This window comes from Hordeum vulgare, chromosome 5H, assembly GCF_904849725.1.
Source record: "Hordeum vulgare subsp. vulgare chromosome 5H, MorexV3_pseudomolecules_assembly, whole genome shotgun sequence".
In the NCBI taxonomy this organism is placed as follows: Eukaryota; Viridiplantae; Streptophyta; class Magnoliopsida; order Poales; family Poaceae; genus Hordeum; species Hordeum vulgare.
In genome coordinates this window covers 511,352,529-511,371,486 of record NC_058522.1, presented here as the reverse complement: position 1 = coordinate 511,371,486, position 18,958 = coordinate 511,352,529, and the positions used below count along the sequence as shown (strand labels likewise).

The window sequence follows — 18,958 nt, the reverse complement described above, 5'->3', positions numbered from 1 at the left end:
GACTTGCGCAAAAATTATAACGGGCGCTATTCTATTGGGACAACACGCTAATCTATATATTTGACACGTTAAACTACGTCAAATAAACATGCAAGCAGCTCCAACGTGTTCTACACGAGAAACTACGCGAAATACATATGCTACATGTCGCGAACCGATAAACGGTTTAAAATCTACGTACGTTTGAAATATAGCCTAATCACTGAAAAAGAATTAAGTCACAGAAATTAAACAAACCTACGCGGGCCGAAACTACCTTACACGGGCCAACATGCATGGGCGAGGGATACCAAAATTACACTCGGGCGGGGCTTAGCGGGCAGCTCACCTTGGGGCCTCTCGGCCTGCTCGGTGGGGAGGAGGAGCTGGGCCGGCGGGTTCCTGGGCCGCAAGAGAGGCGAGGCGGCTGCTGGGCCGCGAGGAGGCAGGCCCACGCGGGGGGCGCGTCCCAGGTGGAGGTCAACGGGGCATGGCGGCGGGGCTCCTCCCGATCCGACTGGATCGGGGCTCCCAGGCGGCAGCGCGACAGCTCCTGCAGCGGTCATGGCGACCGACGATGAGGGGCGACTGGGCCGGCGACCAACGGCGGCAAGCGACGGGTGGCGGCCGGAGGGGACCGGATCCGGGGGTTCCCGGCCCGGATCTGGCGACGGGAGGCAGCGACAGCAGTTCGCCGGCAGCAGGGAACGTCGGCGGCGCTCTGGGCACTGGATCGGTCGCGGCGGCGGAGGACGGCCAGCGGGGACGGCGCGGGGGCCGAGGGCGGCGGGCACACAGGCGGGCGGCGACGGGAGGCGGCGCGACGGGGTCTCTTCCGGGAGGCGCGGCCATGGCCAGGAGCTCGGGGCCTCGGGAGCACAGGGGCTCGAGCCACGGCGGCGGCGGCGCGATGGGCTCGGCCGGGCTCCAGATGGGCCTGGCGGGCCCACGGCGGCTGGGACTGGTAGGGGAGAGAGAGAGTGTGGGGAATTAGGGTTAGGTGGTGCGGATTTCGAGGAGGAGAGAGGAGTGGCTCTCTAATTAATGGCATGGGGCTATATATAGACAAACGGGGGGGGGGGGGGGGCTCGGTTAACCGGAATCGCGCTCCGGATCCAACCGCGGGGTCGGATTCGGACGATTCCGAACGCGGGAGCGGGTAAGTGGCCGTGTAGTGGGGATAACCGGAGACAAGAGGGAGAACCGGCGACGCGGCACGAATTTTTAAAACACCGACACACGTCCGACGGTAGCCCAAATACGGTGCCGCTACGGTCGACCGTTCGGGTACCAGACGGTCTCCGATCGCGACGAAATTCGACAGGCGGCCTGGCTATATTAAAATAAGACCGCACGTCAAATCCCAACCCGATCAGAGAAAGTTTTAAACGCACTTTAAAAACAGGGTTTCGACGGTGCCGCGGGCGCGTGCGTGTGCGGTCGGGCTCAGAACGGGCAACTACGAGAATCGGCAACTACTAACGGATGCAAGTTTTGAAAACGGGCGGCAACGGAGACGCCGATGCAATCCAGATGATGCGCATGATGCGATGATGATGTGACAAATAAAAATAGACACACGACGAAAACGGAAAGAGAGGAGAATCTTCTGGAACGTCGGCATCGGGCTGTCACACACGTGTCAGGTGAGATGCCTGTACGTAGTTGATCTATAAAGCTATGCTTTCCCTCAAAAAAAAAAAGATCTTACTATCAGACTCAAACACCCTTGAGGGGTATAGCAAGATTGCTCAGAAATCTTCCACTATGCCTCCAATGCCTAGTTTTCCCTGAGTTCCAACTCCAATCACTTTCAGCCGTTTGAGGCAGACTCACATCTCAAATGAACTCAACAACATGATCGTCTTATCACCAACGAGCACAAAATTTAAAAATATTAGATAAGGACTGGACTTAGGACCACCACAAATAAGACACCGATTGGTAACAAATCCTAAAAAACCGAGTGAACACGCGATCAAATTGGATCCTAAATTTCAGACCAATTTATATGATTGGTCAGCCCACCCAATCTAGCACCTTATAAAATGGAACTGGCAATGAATTAGTGTAAATCGCAAACTCCCAAGACCTTTATATTGACATATGGTGATAGTGGGAGTGGGATGATGCTTTGGTTGTTGTGTCAGTGAATGCGTGCACGTACTCACGTTGCAAAGTGAAGATGGACACATACACCATTTAAAAGCTATGGTTGATGGGTATTTAAAGCTTTGCAGCGTCATCAGTTGATTGGGATTTGGTTTTGCTTAGCATCATCCGATGTTTTCATGATATGCCTTCCCTATTATGTGCTCTTTGGTTATGTTTTTATTTTATTTTCTGGGCGATTTTGTCATTCAAGATTTTTGATCTCAACATCAGCTGTTAAAAAATGTTGAAAGGAAATGGTACAAGACTCGGTTGTCTTGCTTCGTGTTAACCTCACTCCTGGACGTGTTCTCTGTTTACTTGCGGTTGCTAGGTGCTCTGCGCTGTCATGCGGAAGTTTCTGAATTTTTGTAGTAACATTATAATGTATTCCTTTTGTTTCAAAATAAGTGTCTCAACCTTAATATAACTTTATACTAGAGTTAGTATAAAGTTAAGACATTTATTTTAAGACGGAGAAAGTATATCAGTAACCGTGCCTTATCGAGTAAATTGCCAAAAACTACCACATTTCGCGCAACCGTGTCCAGTAGCTACCACTTTACGATTTTGTGCAGAACCAAAAATTTCCTAATCTGTGACAAAAAACTACCAAACTTCTTAACTGCCCGATTTAGCTCTTTTAACCGTTTTTCTGACAAGGCTGGCCCACATGTCAGGTGCCAGCATGGTCCCACGCATTTCATCGAACAGACTCAGCGCGAGCCGCGTCGGCGCTCACCGCGCTGCTCGCGGGCGCGGCCGGCAGCGGAGCCGTAGTACTCCCTCTCCGGCTGCGCGTGCGTCTCCCCACGCCCCGGGCCATAGTACTCCCTCGCCGGCTCCTTCCACCTCCTCGCCTCTGCTGTGCTGACCTCTTCCGTCAAGATGGCTCTGGAGCAAGGGCTGAACCGACTGGTCCTCGGCACCCTCCGGCAGCTGGTGAACTATAAAAATCCAGTTATTTTCTCACAGAACTATAAAAAAGAAAAGAAAAAGGAAAACGAAAAAAATAAAAAAGAAACAGTAAACAAGAAAAAATAACAAAAGTACAAATATGGAAAGAAATTGACATGGAGGTCAAGTTGGTGTGATGGTTGTCGTGTCAGGGTACAGCCTCCATTTTCATGTTTATTATGTTTCATATTACGTTTTTTTGCTTTATTTTGTACTTTTGTTTATACTTTAAATGCTTATAAATATACACTACAAAGAAACTCAATAATTTCTTTGGAAAACAATGAACATTTATTTTTAAATTGCTAATCAAGAATTTGGAAAATCTTAAATATTTATTGAAAAAAGTTAACCATGTATAAAAAAATGATGATTTTTTTTATCATGTATATAAAAAGTTGAACAATTTCATAAAAAAATATTAATCAATTATTGTAAATTATGATTGTGTATTGAAAAAATATTGACCAGGTATTACAAAAACTATGAAATTTATTTATCATGTATATAAAAATGTTAATCTGGCATTTGAAAAAATATTGACCAGGTATTACAAAAACTATGAAATTTATTTATCATGTATATAAAAATGTTAATCTGGCATTTGAAAAAATATTGACCAGGTATTACAAAAAGTTGAATAAGTATGTAAAAAATGTTAATCAAGTTGTTGAATTATTTTAAATATGTACAGGAAAATTGTTGATAATTTTTTAAAAAATGAGGATTTTTTGGATTATGTATATAAAAATGGTAATCAAGCAATTCAAAAATATTGGAAAATTATTTAAAGAATCTTGTTCAAACAATTTAAAAATGTTAAATGCGTGTACAAAAATGTTGACTATGTATTAGAAAAAATTTAAATCTGTATTTTAAAATGTTGATCAATAATTTAAAAAATATATTAAATGTGTATTGAAAATGTTGACGATGTATTAAAAAATGTTAATCTTATATTTAAAGTGTATTTAAAAGATTATTAACATGTATGAAAAACTTAGGTTGAAAAGCAATAGATAGAAAGAAAAAAGAAAACATTAATAATAGTAAAAAATAAACAAAAAAAATAAATAAAAAAAATCGACAAACAGATGTAAAAAGTTTGAAAACTATGAAAACCAATAAAGAAACAAAGAAAAACATTGAAACAAAGAAAGAAAAGAACAAATGGAAGAGAAAGGAGAAAGAAAAAAGGATAAAACCATGAAAGAGAGAAAAAGAAACCATAATAAAAAAAAACCCGAAGTATAACAACCAAAAAAAAGAGAAGAAATAAAAAAACTCGAACAAGGATTTTTTTTTGGAAAAAACAGAAAAACCCGGTGTTTTCCCTCAAGTTGTGCATGTGGTACGCTATCACGAAGCCGACCTTGGCGTATTTGCTTGAAGCACCAACAACCATCGCAGCGACCTGAATTCGATCCCTTTAATGTGAGACATAGCCATGGATCTTAATATTCAAAATTTCTTGATGGCATCCGACTCGAAGCAAGTGGTCTCTGACATCAACAGAGGAGACCGGGGAAGATATGGTGCAATAATCAACGAGATCAAACTCCGGTCTGTTAATTTTCTTCGTAGTTTTCCATTAGTGTCACGGTATAGTTAAGTATGCTCTTACTCTTGGTCAAGTTTGTCATGTCTGGTTTGGCCAATCATGACCCATACCTAGGAGCTGTTCGGCAAGCCTCCAGCTCCGTCAAATATGAGAATCTAGACAGTATCTCTTTCCCCACTCTGCGTTTTTTAACTGCCGCTCCTTCAACTCCGGGAGTGAAAACGCGGAGCGGATGACATCCGAACAGGCCTCTATTTTGTATTCCACAATTTGTATCTTTTGATGAATAGAATTGGCCTTATGTACCCCTAAAAGAGGATAAAGAAAAAAAAAGCTCTCCCGCAGCTTCCGTTCGTTATCGGCTTATCGCATTGTCATGGGCCTCTGCCTTGAGAAACGGAGGAGAGGAATAAAAAAAAAGCCTCGCTCCTCACCCACGCGCCCCCCCCCCCCCCCCCCCCCCACGACTACTTTCTACGCCTCCACTCCTCGCTCGTGCTTCCTCCGGGATCAGCAGAGGGCGCGGCAGTCCTCGCGGGACGCAGAGACCGTGGCAGGAGCAGCCTCGCGTCAGGCTGCCCAGCAGCGTCGGGCTTGTGGTATTGCCCAGCAGCTGTTCGACGTAATGCCGAGGCCTCGTGCCAGAGCTTTCTATAGCACACCGAGGGCTCTGCGGTTTGGTTGTCTGCGGAAGGACAACCTGGTCTGACCCAGAATGCATCACTATGCTTACCGTACCACCGTACCAATGTCTGTTTCGCAATTTGGCAACCTTCCCGTCTTATCTTATAAAGGAATGCAGGTTCATCTTATTAGGCCGCTCTGCGGATTCTGTGTTTCTGTATTCATGACGAAAAGCAGCAACGGATTGGCAAAAAATAAAAGGAGAATGAGAAAGCCCAAGCTATAGTCTTCAGTCTTCACTGAAGCACCACAGCTTGTGGATATTTTGGGCACAGACATTTGAAAATCGGACTGTGTTGCAAGAATTCAGGGAATTTGCCAGATAGGTTGTTGTTGTGCAAGATCAGAGCCGACAACAGCCTGCTTCCTCATAAACTCTACCTTCTGAACATCAGGGAAGTTGTCCGACTAGAAGGTTTTCTGAAAGACCCAACACTGTCATATACTGCAGTTGACATATATATACTGGAATTGTTTCATTGATATGATTTGCAAACAATACAGGCTCTTGAAGCATTGGAGCTCTAGAGTCTTGGGGAAGCGGTCCAGATAAAGAGTTCCTGGAGATATCTAAGAACGCTAACAATTCTGGTAGCAGTGGCAGCAATCCTGTCAAGCCATTTGAGTTGAGGTCAAGCATTTGTTCAAAAGTCATAAATAACAGTGCTGTTGGCAGCCGGCCCCTTATTTGATTACAAGAGATATTTTACATATCTGACATTGGAGAATACAGTTCAAAACCAAGCAGGGGGAAGATCAACTATGCCTGCATCTGAAATGTCAAGTTAATTAACATCCTTCTGTCCTTTGAGCCACAATGGAAAATGAGGTCCCATTTTGGTACTTGCAAAATGAGCCTCATACAAGTTAAATGTGGGGATCCAATTTGAGCTGATAGTTATCATGCAGCCCACGAAGCGTGTGCACGAGCCACTGTGTGCCCCTGAGAATTTCTCCTTATTGATCACAAGCAGTTCTCGTGCATGGTTTGAAAAGAAAAGAATCAGTGAAACTTGTTTCAAGACACTGTTTGGATCCATATACCATGGGCCGCAGTTCCACCAGCTGAACTCACACTAGCGACATTTCCATTGTAAGCTGTTATGTACAGTACGTGGACAGCTGAAATGTCAACCCCAAGATCCTCTCAACTCGAAGCAGAATTCAAAGCTTTGCATTTTCCAGTCATCCGCTTTCATTATCAACATGGCGTGAGTGCTGGATCCGGTCAGCAATTTGTCAAGAAATTAACGCTGTTCTGGTAGTGAATAAGATGGATTCCACATGTCAACAAATGGACACTGGAATGTCTGATTAACAAACAGATTGACAGTTGATCTTGTGTTGTTAAAAAAGAAAGGGGGTGAACATTTATGAAAATAGATTGCTATATAATTAGGTGCTTGACAGAGTAAATGTCAACTATCACCTTAATTATTGCAAAGATCCTTTGTATATACATACTGTCACTGCTGCATTTGAACAAGAAGCAGTCTGACCAGAATAAAGTGTTGATACACCAAAGCTATCCGTCTATATATCTTAATGTTTCAGTCACTAGTCTGACCAGTAAGCATTGACGGTGGCACCCCAACTCCGACGTGGACAGCTGATTTGTCAAGTCTCAGCTACCAGAATTCCAAGAACATTGCATTATACAATCATCTGCTTCCGCGGTCGAATATTCGTGGAAGCTGTGTTCGTCAAAGCATTGCTTGCTTCTGGGCCAAGGACTGGTACAGTTACTTAATCCTAGTTTTTGTTTTGTTTTGCGTGAAGTACTTAATTGCCCCCACTTGTCCTAACTAGTTACTTAATTGCTCCTAGTACTAAGATCTAGGCCCGATCATTCGATGGATTGGCCGGCTCTCACCAGGTGCACCACGATCATGATCCTTCTTTTCATGCCGTTGAGCACTTCCCAAGACCGGCTTGTCCCTGGCAGGGCGCTGTCCCCTGGTAACGCCATCGTCTCCGACGATGGTGGATTCGCCTTGGGCTTCTTCAACCCCTCGAATTCTTCTCCTGCAAGCCTGTACCTAGGCGTATGGTATAACGACATCCCCGAGCTCACCGTCGTGTGGGTCGCCAACCGAGAGACTCCAGCCACCAACACAAATTCCTCAGCGCCAAAGCTCTCCCTCACCAATAGCTCTAATCTGGTTCTCTCCGATGGTGATGGCGGCCGGCGTGTCATTTGGACGACAACCAACGTGGCAACTACTCTGGTCTCGTCTACCCCGACTGCGGTACTCCTGAACACCGGTAACCTCATCATCCGATCATCAAATGGCACCATGTTGTGGCAGAGCTTCGACCACCGCACGGACACGTTCCTTCCCAGCATGAAGCTCGGCATAAACTACAGGACGCGTACCACCACCGACCGCCTAGTATCCTGGAAAGGCCCCAGTGACCCCTCACGGGGGCGCTTCTCCTATGGCAGCGACACGAACAGGTCGTTCCAAACCTTCTTGTGGGACGGCGAGCACCCGGTATCTCGTGCCGCCCCCTGGACAGGGTATCTAGTGATGAGCCTACGCCAACAACAACTCCTTGGGGGCACAAATAATATCAGTGACCTTATCATCTACCTAGCCTATGTCAACAATGACGATGAGGCATACGTCACTTATAGCCTCTCCGACGGCGCCCCACGCACCAAGATTGTGCTAACCTACTATGGCGAGTTTCAGATCCAAAGCTGGAGCAGTAAGTCATCAGCATGGGTTGTCCTCTGGAAGTTTCCATCTGCTGAATGCAACCATTACAGTTACTGCGGCCCGTATGGGTACTGTGACGAGACGGTCGAGGCACCAGCCATGCCAACATGCAGGTGCCTCGACGGCTTTGAGCCGAGTAGCACCGAGGAGTGGACCAGCGGCAGATACTCGGCGGGGTGCCGACGGAAGGAGGCACTACGAGGGTGTAGTGACGGCTTCGTGGCCTTGTCGGGGATGAAGTCGCCTGATGGGTTCTTGTTTATTGGTGGAGGTAGGAGTAAGTATGAGGAGTGTGCAGCGGAGTGTAGCCGCAATTGCTCCTGTGTGGCATATGCGTTTGCCAACCTGAGCAGCAGCAGGCTTGGTGGACACGTGACGAGGTGCTTGGTGTGGTCTGGAGAGTTAATAGACACAGGAAAGGTGGGGCAGCTCAGTGGCGAGACACTCTATCTTCGACGTGCAGGCATGGATGCAGCCAAAGGTATTAGATCTCAATTTCCCCCTCTTTATCATATTGGTTTTTTCATTTCTCCCTCTTTCTACCAGTTGTTTTGTTTTTCATAACATGTTTCTAGTTCTGTCACTCATTTGTGACCATCGCCTAGTCACTCGAAATAGTTATTTCTTGGTCAATACAATAGCCATCGGATCAAGATTTTTTTCATCCCTCTGGTAGTTGCACAAATATCATGTTAAAGTTTGATGGTTGTTCACCATGACTTAGAAAGAGTTATTATTCAACTGATCAGGTGGTTCCCTTGGTTGTAAACGATGCTATTCTTTTGACTGAATAAAGGAGGAACCGTTTTTTTTAAAGGGTTATTATTCAACTGAGAAATAATAAAACCATTTTTTCTTGTATACGAATTTGTTGCACAGGTAAAAGAAAAAAGAGCAATGCAATGAGGATTGTGCTTCCAGTTGTAGGCTCTGGTGTTCTAGTACTCATATGCATCTCCCTTGCATGGCTAATATTCAAAGGTATGTTTAGTTAACTCTGTTTAGTGAGGTTATATTGACCGCTTTATGAGAGAGTATGTGTCACCGCCTTCACTTGGACTACATCATCTACTACCGCAATATTACCCTTAGATTACAAAATCCTCTAAAACACGTGAATGGAAACTAGATCAAATAGTTTTGTAGACGGTTTAGAGCATGATTTACCTACTATTTGTGGTGATGTAACGATAACATGTAATCTAGTGATGGATAATATGGATTCCACATGTTAGAAAAACCACATTCCCTTTGCGCGTTTTTCATATTCATGCAATTGCAACAATAGAGATACTGGTTATGGTGGGGCTGAGAACCAGAGCAACATCTAGTGGTGCTGCTATGTGTGAAGATCGATGGAAACGTCTTACCTCTCTGCGAGGGGACGTGCTGTGTGTTATATAGCAGGGGCACATATCCCTGTAGCGCATACATCATCGAGATAGATTACATCTTGGGAAGAAAGAAAAGAAGAGATAGAGTCAGCCACAGTTACAAGAGATAAGAATCCGGTGGCTAACAAACTACTTGAAAATACCCAAAAAATCTATCACGTTACAATGCGCCATATGCTACGTTTAATACCCTCCCTTAATCACAACTTTGATAAGTTGAGACTACGCTTGAATTCCTCAAAACTCCTTGTGGGCAATGCTTTGGTGAAGCCATCAGCAACTTGGTCCTCGGAGTGTACAAACCAAATTTCCAGTTTCCTGCTAGCAATTCTTTCACGAATAAAATGGAAATCAATCTCAATATGTTTTGTTCTTGCATGAAAGACATGATTTGCAACTAGATAAGTTGCACCAAGGTTATCACACCAAAGACATGGGGCTTGAGTATATTTGACCCCAAGTTCTTTGAGCATGGACTGAACCCGGATAATTTCTGTTGTTGCATTTGCCAAAGCTTTGTACTCTGCCTTCGTACTGGACATTGATACAGTGGCTTGTTTTTTTGCACACCAAGATATGAGATTGGGTCCAAAGAATACTGCAAAGCCACCAATGGAGCGTCTATCATCAATATCTCCTGCCCAGTCAGAATTAAAGAATGCACTAACAAGAGTAGAAGTGGACTTGGCTGTATCTTTCACATATCTTACCATTCGTTTGGCAGCAGTCCAATGAATTGTAGAAGGAGCATGACACTAGTGTAGAAAAGCCTAGCTATGACGTGGCAAAAAGGGACCTTCTGGTGTGGACACCCGACGCCATCAATATGGCGCCACTGTTAGAATATAGTGGTGCCGTTGGAGACTACGCCAGCAGTATTTTGAATACCTATGGCGTTGGCCAGAGTGACACGCCGACACTGTCATATTTAGCTAATAAAAAAGAATAGTACCAGCTTCACAAACTAAATGTTTAAGTTGCTCACAAAAGATCCTACCAGCTCCACAAACTAAATGTTTCACTAAATCCACAAAAGAGAAGTACCAAATTAACTTCTCACTCTACAATGTATCGATTTTTCTCCTCTCAATAACACTACCTAGTTTTTTCCAAGGACTGATTTAAGCTCATAAAGCTTATTCCTGTTCATGTCCTCCTCCATCATGTAATGGGCTTTCTCCATCTTCAATTGAATGTTTCGGACGTGAGGACTTCTATCTCCTTCTTGTAATGACTTATGTCAGTCCTTAGAAACTCGACCTGACGTTCGAGACTATAGATCCTATGAATGACAATAACATTGTCATCAATAATCTTGTCCATCTCCTTCTTCAGGGAAGCATTAAAATCCCTCAAGGCCTTGACAATACTCTCATGTGACGCGATTAGCTCATGATTGAGCACGTCGACGTCACATGTCTTCTGCTCTTTGGGTGCTGGAGAAGGTGGAGTTTGTATGTATGCCTGGCAAGGGTTTCAAAACATCAACAATCAACTACCTGGTGACATATATTGATGATTGCAATGTGCACATGCATGTTTTTTGTAATAATTACCTGGTTGGTGCTCACTTCGCCTTTATCTTTGGCAAATGCCGAACAGTAGTGCTCACGGAGCCTTCCGAGATGCTAGAGTCGGCCATGCTGTAGCATAAAAAATGAGAAGAACTAAGTTTCTCACTGAAACATGTCAAATGCATGACAAAGAAGAACTAAGTTTCTACAAATATGTAGATGACTTTTTTTAGCTTCTGCATTTTTTACTATCATGTTCCCAAATGAAAAACAAATTATGAGTGTGTTGGCTGCATAAAAGGAAGAGGTAGATCAATTGTGTAGATATCTATTTTTTTCTATACCACTTTGAAAACTTGATAAATAAATAATCAACAAGATGGGGATTTGTTAATTCAATCTCACTGAAACCTATCAAATACATGTCAAAGAAGAACTAAGTTTCTACAAATGTGTAGATGACTTTTTTTAGCTTCTACATTTTTACTATCATATTTCCGAATGAGAAACTAATTATGAGTGTGCTGGCTGCATAAAAGGAAGAGGCAGATCAATTGTGTAGATACCTATTTTTTTTCTATACCACTTTGAAAGTTGATAGATAAATAAACACAAAGATGGGTATTTGTTAATTCAATCTCTTATTGAAACCTATCAAATGCATGCCAAAGAAGAACGAAGTTTATACGAATGTGTAGATGCCATTTTTTAGCTTCTGCATTTTTTACTATCATGTTTCCAAATGAGAAACTAATTATGAGAACATGTTTGGTTGTTAAAAAAGGGATAGATCCAAAGCAAATATTCAGCTAACCAACAACCCTGAATTAATATTCAGCTAGCAGACTATACAAACTGCAGTATTCTCAGAATACTTTAAAAATATTGAGCTACCAAACGGGGCCTTAAGAAACTCCTACATTTTCTTCTCTGAATTTTACAAAACAAACCTAAAACCCTAGTCATCATGTGCATTCCTAAAACAAACTAGCTAGAACCGCATGACCTCTAAGAAACATCTCCTAAGGTTGGCTTAATTTGGCAGCTACAATACTTCTTTACATACCTCTTTGGATATGACATGGCGGGCGACGTTGGCGGGGCCGGCGACGTCGGATGGGGCGGCGTCAGGCAGGGCGGCGACGGGCGGGCGTCGGGCGGGGGGAGGCTGGTATCGAGAGGAGGACGAGGGAGTTCGGCTCGAGAGTGTGGGGAGTAGGACGCATGGCGGGGATTAGTCATATTAGTGCTCGCGTGGGCCCAATGGGACTAACATGCAACGCCAGGGTTAATGTTCAACGCCAGCACTAATCAAATATCTATGGCGTTCAAATTTGTCCAACGATAGCACTATTTGAAAATATTAGTGCTGGCGTTGGTTAGAAATGGCACGCCACGAACAAGAGTTGTGGCTAGCCATTTCTCCACTAGTGTGAAGAAACTGACAAACTTTGTTGACAACAAACGAAATATTAGTTCTTGTAAGTGTTAAATACTGAAGTGCACCTACTAGACTTCTCTACTTGGTGCTATCCTCCTGATTCAGGAGTTCTCCTTCTGTAAGAGACAGTTTCTTTGAGCTAGACAACAGGGTTGGTGATGATTTACATCCGTGAAACCCAACTCTTCTCACAAGATCAAAAGCATATTTTCCCGAGAGAGATGAAGTTCACTGCCATGTTTCTTAACTTCAATACGTAGAAAGAAGTGCAAGTCTCCTAGATCTTTTAGTGCAAATTCAACACTCAGATCCTTCAAGAGTCCTGCCAGTGCCTCATGTGATGAGCTCGTAACAACAATATCATCAACCTAAATGAGCACAAATATGGATGTGTTGGACTTTTTGTAAATAAACAATGATGTATCAGACTTAGAAGGAACAAAACCAAGTGCTTGAAGTTTCTGACTGAGGCAAGAGTACATGCCCTAGGAGCTTGCTTGAGTCCATAAAGAACTTTATCAAGCTTGCACACATGAAAGGGTGTATGTTTGTTTTGAAACCCAGGAGGTTGCTTCATATACACTTCCTCTTCTAGAAAACCATGGAGAAACACATTCTGAACATCTAGCTGTCTAAGGCTCCAGCCTGTGGAAACATTAATGGACAAAACAAGATGAATGATGGCAGCTTTCACAACAGGACTAAAAGTATCCTCATAGTCTATGCCATACCCTTGTTTGAAACCTTTTGCAACAAGCCTAACTTTGTATCGATCAATAGTTTCATCAGATTTTCTCTTAATTCTGAACACCCACTTGAAGTCAATAAGATTTTTACCTAGCAGTGGGGGAACTAGATGCCATGTTTTATTTTTCTGGAGTGCCTTATACTCTTCCTCCATAGCTTGCTTCCACTTTGTGTCAGTTAACGCTTCACCAAGCGTTTGTGGTTCACCTGTAGGACAAGCAAGGACAAATTTAAGTACCTATTTTAGTTGTCAGGTTGCAAAACCCCTTTTCGTAGACGTGTCCGGGACTTCATGTAGGGCGCTCCAGGGGATTGCTCCACAGAAGATCCGGGCGCATCCGCATAGGGATCCTCAGCAGATTCCCCCGGCGACCCCGAGGCGGATCCAGTCTCAGCCATGGGAGCAGCATGATCTGCTGCGCCGTGACACGCGGGGAGCAGTGGTCCAGCGCCACAAAAGATCCGCCCGGTGGAGCCGCGTCAGGCGGTGTGTCAGGCGAATCCGCGCTAGATCCAGCGTCGGTCAGACAGGCCACCACATGGGACCCCACGCCTGTCGTGGAGCGTGGGCACCGCGTATAACAGGTGGATGAGTTGAGAAGTGGCTGGGAGGCGGCCGCGTGGCGTCTGGCAATTTGCACGAGGCCGACGCGGGGCGGCTGGCTCGGTCGCTGGGGCGCGGGTCGCTGTCAGCCCGCCCGCCGCGAGGTGCATGCGACACGGATCCCAGGAAGGATTGCCTGTCATGCTCGTGCAGCTCGGATCCCGAAGGGGATATGTCCCCCGGGGGCCTGCACATGAGATATGGCTCGTCTGGTGCCGTTTCTTGACTGTTTTCATCACCATGAAAATCATTTTCTGCACCGTTTTGTCCTGCATCATCACATAACTCAAGCAAATTTTTATGAGGATTAGTTGGCATGTGATCATTGCAGTTAGAATCCCCATGATCATCTACTAGATGTGGAGACAAAAGGAGGATTTTTTGACGAAGGAGAGCTCCGGGGTTTGGGTGGAGATCGACGAAGGGAAATTTTGTCTCATCAAAAACCACATCCCGAGAGATATATACACGTCGAGTGGGAACATCAATGCACTTAACACCATTAAGTTGAGCACTATAGCCCAAGAAAACACATTGTTTGGATCGAAAGATGAGTTTACGATTGTTGTAGGGTTTAAGATTTGGCCAACACGCGCAACCAAAGACTTGAAGAGATGTGTAAGCGGATTTGGTATGAAAGAGTCTTTCTACCGGTGTTTCATTGTTGATGACTTGACTAGGGAGCATATTAATAATATGAATAACGGTAAGAAAAGCCTCATGCCAAAACTTAAGTGGCATGGATGCGCTAGCTAAGAGGGCTTGACCAACCTCAACAATATGATGGTGTCTGCGTTCGGCAGAACCGTTTTGTTAATGGCATGTGGACAAGAAACTTGATGAGATATGCCAAGTGTTTGGAAAAAGAAAATTCAACTTCTCATACCCCCCTCCCCAATCAGATTGCACAACAATGATTTTGCTACTGAATTTTCGCTCAACAAGAGCATGGAAGTTGTGAAACACTTGGAAAATCTCATATCGTTTTTGAGTAGGTAGATCCAAGTGTACTTGCTATGTCATAAATGAAGCTAAAATAGTATGTATGCCTACCAACAGAACATAGTATGTATGCCTACCAACAGAGCCAGGGGCAGGGCCCCAAACATTAGAAAGATAAGTTGCAATGGTTTGGTAGAAATACTTGTGGAATTGGATATGGCAATTGATGGCTTTTAGCCTTTTGACAAGAATCATGAACTGTTTCAACATCATGCTCATCAACATATCGGAGCTTATTCTTCCTAAGAAATCGTTCAACTAAAGAAAAAGATGCATGCTCTAGTCTACCGTGCCACCGTGTCGAAGATATTTTGGTGACACCATCAGCTTGCTTATTTGATCTTCTAAACTCCGGATTAATGCGTAAAGCCCACGAACACATCTACCTCGGTAAAGCATCCTCCTCGTTACCTGATCCTTGATCAAAAAGAAAAAAAGGTGAAACTCAAGAAAGACGTGATTATCAATGGCAATACGATGGACTGATAGAAGACTTTTGGATGCACTAGGGACATGAATAATTTTTCTTAGATGTATTTTTTGTGAGGGGTTTAAAAAACTAAATGACCAACATGTTTAATCCTCATACCTGATCCACTTGCGGTATGAACTTGATCTTGGCCATGGTATTTCTCCCGCATGGTCACTTTGTCGAGCTCGCCGGTAATGTGGTTGTTAGCACCACTGCCAACGTACCAATTTGTGTTAACTCCATATGATCCTTCGGCAACACCTGCAACCTTTTCATCTTGTGAAGACTCACCTTCATCTTCCTCAAACCGGTACCAACAATCTTCTGCTGAGTGACTAGGTTTGCCGCAAATCTGGCACCTGATGGTGTTGGGGCGGCTCTTGGGAGGATCGCGACGGCCCTTGTTGTTGGTGGAGGAGGGCCACCCACCGTGAGGAGCACCGCTGCTGGTGTTGGAGTTGCTCCTGCCATTGCCGCCTTTTCCCTTTCCATGCGGAGGACCACGACAGCGGGAGCCACCGCGTCCACCAAGGAAAGTAGCATTGGCGGAGTTATTGAACCCAACATTGTTGCCGATGCCATGGAATAGCGCGATGCGCAGATCAAAATTGCTCATCTAAGCAAATAGGTCATCTAGCATGACCGGTTCGGTTCGAGCGTTGAGCGGCGACACCAGCGGCTGGTACTCCATGTCCAGTCCAACTATGATGTAAGATATAATCTCATCATCATCCAACGGTTTGCCGGCGCCGACGAGCTTGTCAGTGAGGGACGCATGTAGGCGAAGTAGGCCCCACCGTTTGTGTGCCCTTCTACGCATTGGAGAGGGCGATTCTGATGTTATTTATGCAAGATCGGGACTGCAACGAGAACATGCTCGTCACAACAGTCCAGAGCTCGTGTGCCTTGCAGATCGAGGTGACCTGGACAAGTACATCACGGGACAGGTTATTCAGCAGATGGGCAAGTACCTTCTGATCTTCCCTCAGCCAAAATTGATGGAGAGGGTTCAGGACGACTTCCTCCTTGCCGTTTTTGGCCTTGCTGATGACGAGCTTCTCAGGTTCCTTGATGGATTTGGCGTAGCCATAGAAGCCAGCACCGATGAGCTAGGGTGTGATCTGTGCATGCCATAAGACGTTCGTCCTGGTGAGCTTCTTTGTCACCTGGCAGTGGATGCTGGACAGGGGAGCGCTGGTGGAGGAAGGGAGACTCTGATACCATGTGAAGATCGATGGAAACGTCGTACCTCTCTGCGAGGGGGTGTGGTGTGTGTTATATAGCAGGGGCGCAGATCCGTGTAGCGCATACATCATCGAGATAGATTGCATCTTAGGAAAAAAAAAGAAGAGATAGAGTCAGCCACGGTTACAAGAGATAAGAATCCGGTGGCTAACAAATTACTTGAAAATACCCAAAGAATCTATCACGTTACAATGCGCTATATGCTATGTTTAACACTATGGACTGAGGGTTGTGTCTGTGTTTTTCTAGGGGAGTGGGTGGCTGGGTGGTGGATGTGCCTTGTGGGTTATTTCTCTCTAGTTCCATGAGTTCATAAAATAGGGAATAATACACAACATCAGTAGTTGTAGGGATCAACTATAACTTTATTATTTCTTATCTTTTTTATGTTCTCAATAGAGATGAAGTCACGTTTAACATTATGGCAGCAGGCAAGAACAAGAAAGGGACAACGCAAAAGAATATAAGATTGGAGGGTATGAGTATCTCTGATGAATTTGAAGAAGAAAACTCTCCCCATCAAGAATTTCCATTTGTAAGATTAGAAGAAATTGCCCTCACAACCCACAATTTCTCTGAAACATGCATGATTGGACGGGGAGGCTTTGGTAAAGTATACAAGGTAACTCATTAAATATGTTCTTTCCTAGGATTAATTCTGATAAAGAGAGCTATCTGTTTCATACTACAAAGTCAAGCATAAGATTTTCACTATATTTCTGTAGGGAATGTTAGGTGGTCAAGAAGTTGCAATCAAGAGGCTAAGTAGAGATTCTCAACAAGGAACAAAGGAATTTAGGAATGAAGTAATTCTAATTGCCAAATTGCAACATAGAAACTTGGTTCGACTTCTTGGATGCTGCAGTGAGGGAGATGAAAAGCTCCTGATATACGAGTATCTGCCAAATAAGAGCTTGGATGTTACCCTTTTTGGTGTGTATTCCAATAGCAAACCATGATTTCTATGACAACTTGAATTTGTTTCTTACATTTGTTTCTTTTTTTAGATAAGTCGAGAAAATTGTTGTTGGATTGGGCGACACGCTTTAGTATAATCAAAGGGGTTTCAAAGGGACTTCGGTATCTTCACGAAGACTCAAGGTTCATTATAATTCATAGAGATCTCAAAGCTGCAAATGTTTTGTTAGATGCAGATTTTAAACCCAAGATAGCGGATTTTGGTATGGCGAGGATCTTTGGTGATAACTTGGAAAATGTGAATACCCAACACATTGTTGGAACATAGTGAGTATTCATTTTAAAAAACATATTGTTTTCCAGTAAATTTAACTCCCTTTAGACACCTTATAATTAAAATGATCAAACAGTGGTTACATGGCTCCTGAGTATGCAATGGAAGGTGTCTTCTCTACCAAGTCTGACGTCTATAGTTTCGGCGTCTTATTACTGGAGGTTGTAACTGGTATAAGGAGAAACTCCATTAGTGAAACCATGGGATTCCCTAGCCTCACAGTATATGTGAGTACACATGAATCCTGTTAAGTTTCGCTACGAGAAATGGATCAAATACAAACATTTTTTGTTGGATATCGAAAATTAATACTGATATGATGTTTTTGGTTGTTTCAGTCATGGAATATGTGGAAGGAAGATAGGACGAATGAGCTACCAGACTCATCTATCGTAGATACTTCACCAGATGAAGTTCTGCTTTGCGTCCATGTAGCACTCTTGTGTGTCCAGGAGAACCCTGATGATAGGCCGCTCATGTCATCTGTTGTGTCTGTCCTAGAGAACGGGAGCACCACACTTACATCTCCCAATCACCCCGCCTACTTTGCGAGACAAAGTGCTGTAGTGAATCAAATCAGAATTGATGTTCAGACATCCGTGAACAGTTTAACTCTTACTGAGATAGAGGGGCGATGAAATAAATCTTTAGTTTGAGCTGTATCGAAATGCTCTCGAAGGAAACAATACATTACATACATGAATCAAAGACTATTGTAAAATGTATGGTCCAACAAGTTAGAGATGACATTTTTCTTAGATAAAGTAGAGATGTATCACGTGTTGCCTAGTACTCCCTCCGTTCCTAAATATAAGACCTTATAGAGATTGCACTATGGACTACATACTGATGTATATAGACATATTTTAAAGTATAGATTCACTCATTTTGCTCCGTATATAGTCTATAGTGAAATCTACAAGGTCTTATATTTAGGAACGGAGGGAGTAGTCATTATCTTTGAGTATGTTCTCTATTCAGTTTTTCGTCTGCATAATACACTACTTGAAAAAGGAAGGATTTGAAGGAAAAACACTAAGGTGAAGGGGACCTATACATTGGATACAAGTGATTAGGTAGTAGTAGTATTCTTGCGTGCTCTTCTTGCAATGGTTTTGTGTTTACTTGTAAGAGAAGGGCACTTGTAAGAAAAGGGCATGATGGTCGGACAGAATCAGGGTCGGATGATTTCAAAACGAGAATGCAACGAAATGGTGAAGCAGCAGTACATG

The 18,958-nt window shown here is 43.9% G+C and overlaps 1 protein-coding gene and 1 non-coding gene across 2 annotated transcripts; one reads left to right on the top strand and one right to left on the bottom strand.

The window, feature by feature from the left end:
* Positions 1–5,151: 5,151 nt before the first annotated feature.
* On the top strand, positions 5,152–18,518 carry LOC123451892 (G-type lectin S-receptor-like serine/threonine-protein kinase At1g11300). Its single transcript, XM_045128441.1, has 7 exons — positions 5,152–8,536; positions 8,935–9,036; positions 16,906–17,096; positions 17,200–17,407; positions 17,482–17,719; positions 17,803–17,953; positions 18,065–18,518. The coding sequence occupies exons 1-7, from the start codon at positions 7,186–7,188 to the stop codon at positions 18,362–18,364; spliced, it is 2,541 nt and encodes an 846-aa protein (XP_044984376.1). The 5' UTR covers positions 5,152–7,185; the 3' UTR covers positions 18,365–18,518.
* On the bottom strand, positions 15,830–15,968 carry LOC123400569. Its single transcript, XR_006610800.1, has one exon. It is a non-coding gene; the product is annotated as a small nucleolar RNA Z247 (small nucleolar RNA).
* Positions 18,519–18,958: the final 440 nt, after the last annotated feature.

Bases quoted from the DNA above. Each gene is read 5' to 3' on its own strand.
- LOC123451892 (XM_045128441.1), top strand. From the start codon at position 7,186: ATGGATTGGCCGGCTCTCACCAGGTGCACCACGATCATGATCCTTCTT. The intron at 8,537-8,934 runs GTATTAGATCTC...TTTGTTGCACAG, and splicing joins AGGCATGGATGCAGCCAAAG to GTAAAAGAAAAAAGAGCAAT. The intron at 17,954-18,064 runs GTGAGTACACAT...TGGTTGTTTCAG, and splicing joins TCCCTAGCCTCACAGTATAT to TCATGGAATATGTGGAAGGA.